Genomic DNA, 13,021 nt, shown 5'->3' with positions numbered 1-13,021 from the left:
TCTGTGAAATGACCAAGAAGTTAAGAGGCTTGCAGGATTACTCAGTCCATGAAGAGCTGGGTTGGAAGGCAAAGGTCCCAATTCATTTGGGATCTGTAGCAAAAATAATCAAGTAGACACAGACAGCTGGTTAGAATCATGTTCAAGTAAGTGAAAGGCTTGCTGAAGCCAGAGTGCTGACAAGAGGAGAGACAGTGAAGGCTTCATCAGCACCAAAGGAGTATGCAGTGCTGAGCAGAAAATTCAGACCTCAGCACTCATTAAGCCAAGCCCAAGACTGCTAATTTTAGACACAGCTACTGCTGTAATACAGTTATATTTAAAGAATTGTTGTACATGTTATTTCAAAAGTCCCATACCTTCCCAGTGATTTCTCACATGCAGCTCCTCACAGCACAGCCAACAAACTCCAACTCCCTCCTTACCCAGCTAACCCACTCTTCTATAGCACTCGTCATTATTGGACACAGCTGTGGCCTGTTAAGGACAGGCTTGTTACTAATCTTTGGTGATTAGTACAGCTGCAACTCCGCAGGGATGAGATTACCTTCTGCACTGTCTTTATTTTCTTACATTCTATCCCTCCACAAAGAATGAGCCAGGAGCCCCATTTGTTTAGATCACAATGAACTAGGACCAGCACCACCAGCTTTAAAAGTAGAATACTGAAATTCAAAGAGTGCAATAGTGGAATCAGACATCTGTCTCTATAGGTAACTTGGATTTACAAAACCATGGACAATTACAGGGCAGCCCTCTGCCTCTGAAAGAAAATGACATTAGGGTATGGTCTCTGCTTACCACAGGTATGTTGTGCAGTATAGATGCAATGATAAATGTAAAATGTATAAAGGTGCAGATATAAAATTACTGAACTCCAGTGAACCAGAGACAGTTGCTTAGATTATCATTGAACCAGAAAAAACCCAACCCTATATAAAGAAGTCAATTAAAGAGATAAATATAATCTATTTCCTCCTGCCAGAGATCTACACCCAAAACACACATTCAAAATTGTCTTTTACATCTTATCTATTATTAAGAGACAGACTTGGAAAATTTCTGGTCTCTTATGAACTGATTTAGTAATCTTATGATTGTAAGTGTAGCCCCCCAAAATGAAGAAGAGTTTTACCTATTACAGTCTTTTCTTTCTTCAAATATCCGCTTGAATACCGGCAAACCCTCTTTTTTCATTAATTGTGAGGAATTTTATGGTCTTTACCTCAGTATCCTGGAAATAAAATATATTGAGATGTATTTCAGCTGAAAGATAAGAAAGGCCATAATAGTTACAGATTTAATTATACATTATCCCTATAGTAGACATTTGTAAGCACTGAATAAACTCATGAATGCTACATTGAAAAATCATTTCTTTTAGATCATAGTATAAGAACACTATTTGCCCTCAGGAATTTTGGCCCTAGGCAGTTGACAACAGAAAATACTGGTCAAAAAGCTGCTATCTTTTTATTTCTATCATCTCTGCATTGTTCAAACCATAAGAAAGAGCATGAAATCTGAATCTGGCATCTGTACTCTAGTAAGAATGCTACATTTCCTTTCCAAAATTATTATAGATATCAGGAAAGAAACCAGGAAAGAGATAGCTTGAATTTCAAATTGAAGTTTCAGACTGGAGAGCCAGTAGTTAAAAGAACAGCCTCAGCTTGTGCTCAACAGAATGCAAATATTTTACTCATCAAGCAAAAATCTAGTTCTAAGACACATTTTCTGTGTCCTATCAGCCTGTCACCACATATTACTCAACAGTACGAAAGCGAGATTAGTTACACTTGTGTATAATCTGAATTTATCTGTTTATAGATTTATGGGTGCTGAGTGCTTGATTTATAACTCCTTGGTGACTGTTTCTCAGACCAGTGACTTGAGTGTAGCTCCAACAGGAGTCCGGCATAGAAAGATCTCTGAAGGAATGGGACATCTATCAGTGCCCTCTCACCCACAATGCCAGTAAAGGCAGAATGGAGCCATAGGTCAGTGAGAATTCCAGGAACAGTGACAGAGGTAATACAGGCTCCAAAAACTGAGTCAGTAATTTGTGAGGACAGAGGAAGAAATTATTAGCTGAACAGAAACAGAAACAACAGGAGAATGCTTTTACTTACACAGGTTGTATCAATTAAAAAGAAATTGATGCAAAAAACCAGTGCTGTTAAATCTGTGCAAACCCCAGTGAGATACAGTTACACTGTCTGACAACCAGAGAAAGACCTTTAAATTTTATGTGCAAATTTACAGAACCTAATGTATTCTAAATTAGGGGAATCTGCACAGAATTCTGCCGTTTAAGAGCGGCCATTTAGTTAATTTTTTTTTTCTAGATTTAGCTTCAGAAAAAATAAGTCTTGAGATACACACTCTTCAAGAGCATCCCAACAAGACAGCAGCATTTCATATAGGCAATCACCTCTCTGCTTTTTGCTAGGTAGCAGTGTAAGCAGCCTCCTGTAGTGTCACTGTGAGGCTCAACTGGCCTCAAACTGATGCCTTAGGAAAAGAGGTTTTGTGTAATTTCCCCCATTCTTCAAGCTTTTCAAGCTCCCTAGCTTTCAACTGATTACAACACCACAGATTGAGCATTAGCTATTCAGTGAATTGCAATTGCTATTCAACAGAGAACACTTGCATTCAAGAAAATGGGAGGAACCAGATTTAGGTACTTGAGGACAATTACATCTATTGGAGTAACTGTGCAGCAAAAGCTGCACTAGACAGCACTCACTAAAATGGCTGAACTGCTGAGTTTGCTTCTTTTATTATTTGATTTATCTTGATTGGGCTGGTTGGGCTTTTTTTTTTTTTTTTAATTCTGTTTTGTTTTGTTATTTTCTTCATTTTGCTGTCCCCCTGCATGCATATCAAGCTGATTCTATCTCTTGGAAAACATAAATTCATCCTGCAAAAATTAAGAGAATCTCTTGAAATGACACTTTCTGACCACCAGTCAGAAGTAAAGTTGTATGCAGTATTATCTGTCATTTTGAGGGTGTTGCATGTCACACTGATCATTGACAAGCCCTATTATTGGTATCTTCTGCTGCAGACTTAATGTGGGAAATGTCTTATATCACCTAAAGGCAAATAGTCTCATGATCAGCCCTGTGTGCCTTGTCAACAGGCAGCAGATGAGGTATCTAATGCTGGCTGCAGATGGAGTGCAGTCTGCTGTCAGAAGGAAACACAGCAGTACAGAGCACTAGCAAGCCAGTCATAGGCATTACCAACCAGGTGTGCATCACTTGTACCCTGGATTTAAGGCAGAAGTAAAACATAAACTGTTGGTGAGATTCCCTGCAAATGCCCTTCCTTAGAAAGAATTTTAGCTTCACTGTATTAGCAATTAAGAACTGAGGTTGCTTTCCTTCCTCAGGTTACTGGGCAGTCCAGCCCAGTATTTTTATACAAAGGGCAGTGTCTCCCAGGCACCTTTCAGAGATACATAGTGTGCAAGTAGAGAAGAGAAATAGTGAGCTTGCAAAGTGATCAGATTCACTCTCAGGAATGTGGGATACTGTCACATCCCACTGGAATAAAATGGCAAGTCATTTCCTTGTCATCCTTTCCATATGGAAAAAAGGTTATTAATATGTGTCCCTCACTGAAAAGCTTCAATCTGTACTTCAGTTCCCCTTTCACAGAGTACCTGAGATGGCAGTATGTTGGAGTGACAGAAAAAGCACAGGAAAAGTGACACAGGCAGGCTGGAGGGATGTTCATGGTGCTGCAGGGCCTCGCACTTGCTGTGGGTGTGGAGGAGTCACAGAATGTGTGAATGAATGGATGGGTTTATCAGAGGGCTGCTTTCTTTCCAAGACAGACTCTCATCTTGTCAGAATTGTGCAGAGCAGCACCAGATTCAGGGCAAACCCCTTGTCTACAGAAGGAAAGCATGTGAGTACATGGAGTACTGCTCCCCACAGCAGTGCTAAGCACATCTGTAGCCCACATTTCCACCTGCAGGACCAGCATCTCAGGTGGTAAAGGGATTCCTTCAGCCCTGCTGAAAATGCAGTGTGCACTATGCATCTGTGTCTGGTGGTCACTTGCATTCTCCCTGTCCCACTGAGTTCTCCCCAGCTGAGCTGGAAAGTGTGCTCAAGGGTTTTGTGCAGGAAATGAGTCTCTTTTGTCTCTAAATCACAGAAATCCTCTTCCCGCTTTACTGTGCGGCCAAAGTACACACATTTTCCTAGGAAAATATTTGCACTGGAGAGGGATTATTACCAGTCAAATGAGCATCTACCCTCTTGCTTGGGAGGAGCTTGTGTGGGGCATGGCATTGTGGCAGATTGCAGGCCCAGGCAAATTGTCAACACAATCCATTAACATCTAGCTTGAAAGACTTTTGTGTTTCTCCCTAGCCTCACTTGATCTGCCCCTATTTCTCTTGTTTCTGTAGGTTGCCTCTTTTTGCTTAATGAGTAAGGCAAAAAGGAGTTAAAAAAACTCCAGACCTAATTTTAAAAGGCTGAATTATCTTAATCATCAGAATATAATAGAAAAGAGAAAGTGGTTGCAACTAAGAGGCCACTTTTACAGCAAGGTCCACTCCCAGACATATACTCCTAGATTAAAAAAAAAGAGCCATGGTCTGGGGTTTCCTGGCAGTGCAAGGAAGCACTGTACTCTTTATGATACTCCTTTGACTTTTATCATTCACAAAACCCAATGGAGTAGGAATTTATCCGCCTTTGAACTATTTGTTGCAGACCCCAGTGCAAGAAATGCTGCAAAAGAGCAGGTAAAGGCCCAAGTGTCAGTGGGAATGATCCACCTGCTTTTTCTGGACTGCCAGCAACTGACAGAGACTTCATGGAAGCTCAGAAAATGATCCCTTATTTTTAAGCAGGACTGATATGGTATCAGTAATATTTCAGCAAGTTCCCGAATTATGCCCATGACTGCTTGACTGTTGTGAGTAAATTGAAATGTTATCTGCTCTGCTGACTGCTAGTTTCAGAAAGGGAGAAAATTCAGTCAGAGTGAGAAATGTCACTTAGATTAGCAGTAAAAGCTGGGCAGGAGTTTTAAAATGGAAAGAGTTGTCTTGCTATCTATGTCAGAAATAAATCCCTTTAATTTTCCAGATTTAATTAATATACAAGAGCAGCAAGAAAAATTTCCAAAATCACATCAATTTCTCTAGCAAACAGCAAAGGCTATCAAAGAAAGTGACTCAGAGTATGAGCCTTCAGTTCATAGGTGCTTTTCTCAAGGTAGACAGCCAAGGGAACATGATATATGGTTGGACAGATTTTTATAATGGCCTCCACCCTCTTGTCAATATATTCACCTGCTTCACTGTAGCTCATCCCCTTTTTCTCCTTGCTCAGTACAGCAGGTGGATTACTATGCAAGCTGCACTACACAGAAGATTTAACTCTGTCTTCTAATATGGGGACCCCCTGGCACTTAAAATACATTTTAATTTTACTCTGTATTTCAGTGCTGAGTACCACAGGGTAAGTAGCACACTACTGAATGTAGCTTAATTCAGGAAGATTAGCTGTTAATGATTAATGTCCTTTCTTCACTTTTCAAATGTGGAATGTTTCTTCCCTTTTTAAATTATGAACGTTGTACAATTGAACCATGTAATTTTTTAAAAGAAATATTTTAAATTTGTGGTTACCTAATTCTGCTCTGGCTTCTGTCTGAGAGAGAAATCTTTAACACCTGGATTTCTAATGGAACATCTGAAAAGAAGAGATCTGGACAAATAGCCACAATACTTATAAAACTCTCTTGACTCTGAATATACCTAGAGTAACCTTTGCTTTAGGATTTGCCTGATGTGTAACAGTTTTGATAGCACTCAATAGAGACTGAGTGGCAACTTTTCTTGGTCTCCCCTTTCCCATGGAAGATGAAATCCAAGAAGAATAATGAAGAAAACTTTCTTACTCTATCTGTCTTTACATATTGTTTTTCCTCCTTAGCCTGAGATCAATCTGTTTTCCAGTTTCTTGCTGCATTTCATTGCATCACTTCGCAAGAAATTAATTGTGATATTTGCTCCTAATCTCCCTGGTTTTCTGAATATCATTGCTTGGATTTTGAGCAGCACAGACATTCTTTGTGCTGCATTCACTTAAGGATGGATCCTCTATACTGTGTCAAGTACAATAAGGATAATTAAGGGGGAGGGAGCACCACAGAGTGTGGAACAGAACTCTACCTCCAGAAATTGGGGACCATCCCTTCCTTATGCAAAACACCCAAAGAACAGAGCCATTTATGTTGTGATCTGCAGTGGGATTTTGATTTTGGGTCAAGTCATCTCTGCAAGACTTTGTAGCACACAAAGACTGCATATTTGTAACTCCTTTTGTTTTGCAGCATTTTCAGGGCAAATTAGAAGTGCTGCATGAAATTTAACTTTTGTGTCATGAGAAGTTTGCAGGGCTTAAAGGAAATATGTAGTCTTCCAGCAAATAACCAAGTTACACAGAGCACTGGCTTACTGGCATTGACACACTTTGCTTAGCAACAGTGGAGATAATAAAGCCTTGAGCAAGTTCCTAGAAAGTCTTTGCTATTATCCTGGTGCTGTCTGAGCTGAGATGTATCCCCCTGCAGCTCTCTGTGCCCAGAACTCCCCTCATTCCAGTTCAGAGGGATAGAGAGCAGAAGTTCCTTCTCACCTTTGCTCTCCGAGTTTTGCCATGAACGAGTAACTTCGATATGGGAAGAGAAATTTAGACATGGGGGAATCCTGGGTCTCTTCAGTTATTCAGTGAAATGCCCATAGGCATACATTGAGGTCCCAACATTCTTTCTTTACCAGTTTTTGAGTCACTAATTCCACAAGGGTTTCACTCTGTTTTTTTCTTGACAGGATCAAGCAAAGACCAAGAGGTGGCTTGAGGACATGGGATCCTGAAACAGGTAACTACATGGCAGTGGTGCTGATAACCATCCAAGGTTCACTTTGGACATGCTGGCTCCTCTTCCTCACTGTCAGGTGTTGTATTTCAGTTTACCTCACCAGATGTGATTTTAACAATAACTCAAGGCCATTCTGTGACTGGACCCAGCCTTGCAATATCAACCAGGGAATGTGGATACGAACCAAGCATGACACTCCAACTGATGGAACAGGCCCTGATGGGGACTATCCTGATGGAAGTAAGTGCTCAATTGTGGCCTCATTTATTCTCCTTTTCTGAAGATAGCTTGACTACCTTTATTTCTCCTTTCCTTGAAAGGGAAAAGAGATTCATTAAGTCTTTTGAAATGTGTCTTGTGTCTTTCATGCTGACACCTGTCTTTGACTTTTCATCGTATCAGACAGGAGCTTATTACGCTGACTTCACATCATAGATTGGATATCTTTATCAGTGCATGGAAGTAAAAGAAAGCAAATTATATCATGCTTAAGGCCTCATAGAGAATAATAGTGACATAGAACAGATTATTTTTCAAGAGAGGGCTTCTGGCCAAATTCCACTGCTACCGGTTTATGGCAACAAATGTAATGATTACTCCACTGGCATGAGATAAAGTTCACACCAGCTAGTTACAAAATCAAGTTTGAAACTGAAGAACATTTTTAAAACCTTGTCCTCTGATACCTGTGATTTAAAAACTGGAGTCTACCACGCTCACAGTAGCAAAGAAATACTCCACAGTTTGTGTGTTTGAAGCACTATCCTTACCCCAGCAGATCCATTTAGGGGGATCAGTCTGCAGTCATACGGCTTCCTGTAATTATCCCAAGACTGAAAGGTCAGCTACTGTCAGAGTCAGTAAGCAGATTAGAACAGATTAGTTGGGATTGTTGCTAAATAATTTTCTTCGGTTTTTCTATTTTGATTATAACAATTAAAATTCTCTGTTGGAAGAAAAAAATGAAACATTTTTATTTGGATTAACATAAATAATAATGTTCTTCTTTTTGAATTAACATAGACCATATAACTTTAAATGTGACTTAGATTTTCTTGCCAACTTAAATCTATGACTGAATGTTAGACGCTATGTGCAGAGCCATACTTTACCAGACAGAAATAGTCATTCATTTATTCTTGATTCTTTTCCATAGTCAAATGGGAGAGACTTGAATTTAGCTGCACTGGGGAAAGCTAACTTTGATCTTAGCCCATGTAAAGCAAAAGATTTCAGCCCTAAGAAAGCAAAATCTGATTTCATATTTCAATCAGACAAGAGCATTTCAAATTAAAAGGAAAGACTGCAAGTTCCTGAATTTTGAAAACTTTCCTTTCTTTTCATAATGTCAAATTTCAATATTTTTAAGGAAATATAAGCATTGCTTTCTATTTCTTCTATTTTGAGACAAAACAAAATGCTGACAGTTTAGAGTTTTCCTTGTGGCAAAAATTTACTCATATTGAGACCAAATATTTATTAAAAAATATATCCCACAAAAGAACGTGTAGAAGATTGCCTTATTTTCCTTTGGGGAAAGTGGAAACTGAACATAGATCAGTGTGGCAGTGTCTGGAAGCGCTGTCTCTTGAAAGAGTCCCACGTCTTTAATTGCGATCCCAAAATAATTATTCTTGTGAGATGAAATATATTTGCTTTGCTCTCAGGCTCACATTCTACTTTGTATAACTACACGAGTTATCCATTGCGATGTGAAGTCCAAACACCCTTTGCTTTTCTTCTTTACACTGATAATGATGCCTTAATTTCTTCCAGATTGGGATTGTACTTCAGTTTTAAATGATACCTAATAAATTATCAGAAGCTTCAACCATATTTTAATTTTTGTTTCACTCTGCAGAAGGTTATTTCATCTACCAAGAAGCGAGTAATCTGATCCCCTTCGACACTAACAGGCTGGAGAGCCCAGATACAGTAGTTTCTGGAAAAATATGCATAGACTTCTGGTACTACATGTTTGGATCAGAAGAGATGAATGAGCTGAGAGTGCTCATCCAAGATAGCTCAGGGGAGTCTGTGGTGTGGCATCGGAAGGGAAACCAGAGTTCCTTTTGGGAATACGGTGCCATCACTCACACTTTTCCGACACAGAGGAAGATAAAGGTAATAGATTTGCAGAATATATTTCTTTGTACGGTGACAGCATTTGTTCTCACCTTAGAGGCTGCAAAATATTGTACATGTAAGCTAGAAAATATAACCAAGATTTGCTTGGTTTATATTTTGTAAATAGAATGGCCTCATGATTTCTGTCAACAAACTAAGAGAAGAAACCACCAACCTCCTAGTTTCACTAGTGCTGTTAGTTAAGGGATAAAATTCAGTTTCATTGTCTCTCTCTTTCCTTCCTTTCCTCCTTAATTCTATCATGAAGGTAAGGACTTTAGATGTCATAATTAAATGCAGACTTATCAGCTGTGAGTTTCAAGGTTTGAACTTTGGGATGCTACTTGTTGGACTCCTCTGAAGAATCCAGAGGAGTCCAACCACTAATTCTCATAAATTATTTATAAGTCAGCAAAATAGAGGACAAGGTTTCTTGCAGTTCTCACCTTATTACAGAATGTATATTCTTTTAGCTGTTATAACCTCATTTTCCTGGTTGCAATATTTAGCAAAAAAGCAGACAGGTTAGTTTGAAAACATGCTAAAAAAATGGTCTTGTGTTTGCCTAAACATCTCTGATGCAGAGATCACTTTGTGTCCTGCCTAGGTAATTTTTGAGGCTGTTCGAGGACTGACAGAGTATGGGGATACAGCACTGGACAATGTGAGAGTAAGGGATGGACCCTGTGGTAAGTCTGTGTTTGCAACCAAGTCTGTTGCTACTTCCTCCTCTCTGTTTAGAGCTGAACAAAATTTTCCATTATTCTACTCCATATACAATATAGCAACCCCTCAGAACTTGAAACCATAAAAGAGAAATGGCAAAAAACTTCACAGCTCACTTCACTTTTATATTATGTGTTTTGCTGTAATTTCTTCTTAAATCTTTCCTCATCACCTCCAACATCCAAGACAAGCTATCCCCTTCTCTGCAAATGGGAACTTTTTCACCAAGTCCAGCGAAATTCACCTTCACATCTAAGTCTGAAGTGCATCTCTAAACCTAGACAAGGCTTTGCACATTGATCTAGGCTTCCAGATTAAATGGTCTAATTGGCATTTTATAGCAAATATCAGTTCATGCCAGCTCATTAAATACTCAGTACAACCACGTCACAAAAAGAAATAACAACGAGTCAATACCACGGAGTTGCACTACCAACTTTGACTGTGAATCAGCAATTTGAGCTCGATCTCTGACCCTGTAACAGATCAGCCAAGACTAGCACAAGCTGTTCATGGCTGGGATCCATTTTTACTGACAAGCATGAAATACCTACAGAACGTGAATTGACCGAGAAATTTGCTGAAAAACTTACAGAAAATTTCATTAAGTCTCAATAGGCGTTGTTCTCTGTGAAATACTACTAAGGTAATGACATAACATGTTTCAAATGTACAATACCTGTGACAAAGATTTCCTTTCAGGTCCACATTCTCTGATCATATGATTTTATTTAAAATTCCATGAAAAAGACTTGGGGTTTTATTTTGTTTGAGGGCTAGGCAGAGCCAGTTCTTCATTTTCCCAGTTGTATTTGCACACGATTCAGCCACTGGATGGTGCACAAAGGTAACTCCAAGAGACAAGAGCTTCTCTGTTCATTTCACTCTCATACCTGCCAGCACTTGCTGACAGTAGGACCTTCGTGTATCTTATCACACACCAGAGGGAGTCACACACTCAGCTGTAACTACACTTCCAGCTTCCGAGAGGAGCCCAAGCTCAGTCACCGTGATCTAACTAACAATCAGATGAGTTTTCCTAAGAGCTACAAAGACCCACACATCCCCAATTTTAAACACAGGCAGTTCTACTTTCTTCACTGGAGAACTTCTAACTTTATGCTGGTGAGGAGTAAGTGAAAATTCCTGTATGTTAGTGTGTAAATAGGGTCCACGCTGTAATGTTAAAACTCATTGTATTGCTTTGTCTTTTCCACTAACAGAAGCTGTCCCTACACCTGTACCACCAACACCTACACCAACAGAACCTACACCAGCTCCAGTGACAGGTAATTTTATCCAATCACATATACTACTCAATGGGTTGTAGGACACTAGGGCACTTACAGTTTTTACTAGCAGCACTGCTTCTTTGCTTCTGTTAATTTCTGTGGGTGTTTGTATACGATGTTGCTTTATGCCGCACAAATCAGCCTTTTCTGTTTCAGTTCTTCCAGGTGTAATCTACAAAATGAGGGTGATTGTGCAGTAGGAGGACACAATAAGATGGGCTTTTGGGATGTGTTTCTATGTTAATGAGAGCATATTCCTTTCTCCTGTCTCCAGAAGCTATTTGCAGTATACACGGGGATCCCCACTACAACACCTTTGACAAGCAGCGTCATGACTTCATGGGCACCTGCACCTACACCCTCTCCAAGCTGTGTGACAGCAACAGCTCCCTGCCCTACTTCAACGTGGAAGCGGCCAATGAGCACAGGGGAGGCAACACCCGTGTGTCCTATGTCCAGTATGTGGATGTTGATGTCTATGGCTACAGGATCAACCTTGGTCAAAAAAAAGCTGTTAAGGTGAGGTTGGAGCCCATTGTCTATCCTTCATAACTCATAGCGTGAATGAAGGTGCTGTACAGTGACTAAAAATTTCCAGCATCTATACAATAATTCTTAGAGGGCAGTCAGATATTTAAGAGCAGAAGTACTGTGGAGTTCCTAAACATGGGAATTTCAAAACTGAAAGGATAGGCTAGAATTCTGTGCTGTGCTTTGAAAGGTGGGCTAAGAGCTGACAATCCAGATGGGGTTGGTGGTCTAGACTACCTCTCTAACTTGCTCCCCCATGCTCAAGTTTGGCATATAACAGGGAGCAAAGAGGCTCTGAATTAGCTGAGTTCAAGCTGGTAGTCATTTCCCAATCCTGTGTGATAGCCTGTAATGCTGAACACTTCTCCCTGATTTTTACTTATTCCACTTTCTGTTCACTTAACACCTGGCCTTTGCCATAAAACAGGGTCAGATGGCAGTCCTGGAGCGACAGTCTCATGACTCTCCTTACACTATTGTACCCTTGGCCTGCTATACCCTTGGACTTCTTTCTGGATCCTTTCCATAAACGTCCAAGACAGTAGAAATGATTGAGCCAAACTCCCCACATATGAACAGGTCACCTTGCTTCATTATTACCCTTCTTATAAGAAAGTACAACAGTGGTTTAAAGGAGGCGAAGGATTAAAGGTATACTGAAACCTTTCCCATCTGATCTTAGAGACATGGAGAACTATGTCCTCATTTGTCCAACAGTCTCTCTCTTTACCTTTCCCCTATTTACTGGTTTTATTATAAAAAGGAATAGGTCTGTAGGCCATTGCTGCAGACAGACCACACTGTCTTGGACTTTTGCCAGCTGTGTCTGGCTCAACAAGATGACTCTAGTAAATTATGCTGTAGCCATGCTGTTATGCCCTCAAACCCTAGATTATATGGCCATATACACAAATACTAGCACAGAGTGAGTTCTTACTGCTCACTGAGTCCACATAAGGATCTAGGAGGGTCACCATTAAAAATTATTCTTGTCAAGTGCTTACAATACTTGTCCTCCTCTGTACCCGCAGGTCAATGGAGTCAGCCAGGTGGTCCCTGTGACCTTGGTCCCAGGTGTCAGTATTTCCCTCAGTGGGCAGTACATTGTGGTTACTACTGACTTCGGGCTGCAAGTCAAGTTTGATGGAAACCACAGAGCAGAAATCATTCTTCCCAGTACCTATATGTCTAAAGTCTGTGGAATATGTGGAAATTACAACGGGCAAAAAGCAGATGACTTTCTCAACCCAGATGGAGAGATGGAAGCCAACTCAACCAGCCTTGGCAACAGTTGGCAGGTTTACAACGACTCCAGGTAGGACTCCTGACCAGATGTCAGGTCTTACCTGTTGGCTGTGCAATGACCAGTGTTTTATGCAACTCTTCTTTGGAGGCCAAAAATGTCTGACATGTGGGATAAAATCTACCCT

General features: G+C 40.2%; 1 protein-coding gene across 1 annotated transcript in view; it reads left to right on the top strand.

Moving 5' to 3' along the window:
• The first annotated feature begins 7,085 nt into the window (after positions 1 to 7,085).
• The window catches only part of LOC134423964 (IgGFc-binding protein-like), a 52,580-nt gene continuing 46,644 nt past the window's right edge, over positions 7,086 to 13,021 (top strand). The window contains exons 1-5 of the mRNA XM_063167532.1: positions 7,086 to 7,155; positions 8,777 to 8,955; positions 9,650 to 9,731; positions 11,335 to 11,579; positions 12,623 to 12,906. Coding sequence (XP_063023602.1) covers positions 7,086 to 7,155; positions 8,777 to 8,955; positions 9,650 to 9,731; positions 11,335 to 11,579; positions 12,623 to 12,906 — 860 coding nt within the window. The remainder of the gene's footprint in view (positions 7,156 to 8,776; positions 8,956 to 9,649; positions 9,732 to 11,334; positions 11,580 to 12,622; positions 12,907 to 13,021) is intronic.

Source organism: Melospiza melodia, chromosome 12 (assembly GCF_035770615.1).
Source record: "Melospiza melodia melodia isolate bMelMel2 chromosome 12, bMelMel2.pri, whole genome shotgun sequence".
NCBI lineage: Eukaryota > Metazoa > Chordata > Aves > Passeriformes > Passerellidae > Melospiza > Melospiza melodia.
This window is presented reverse-complemented; position numbering and strand designations above follow the sequence as displayed.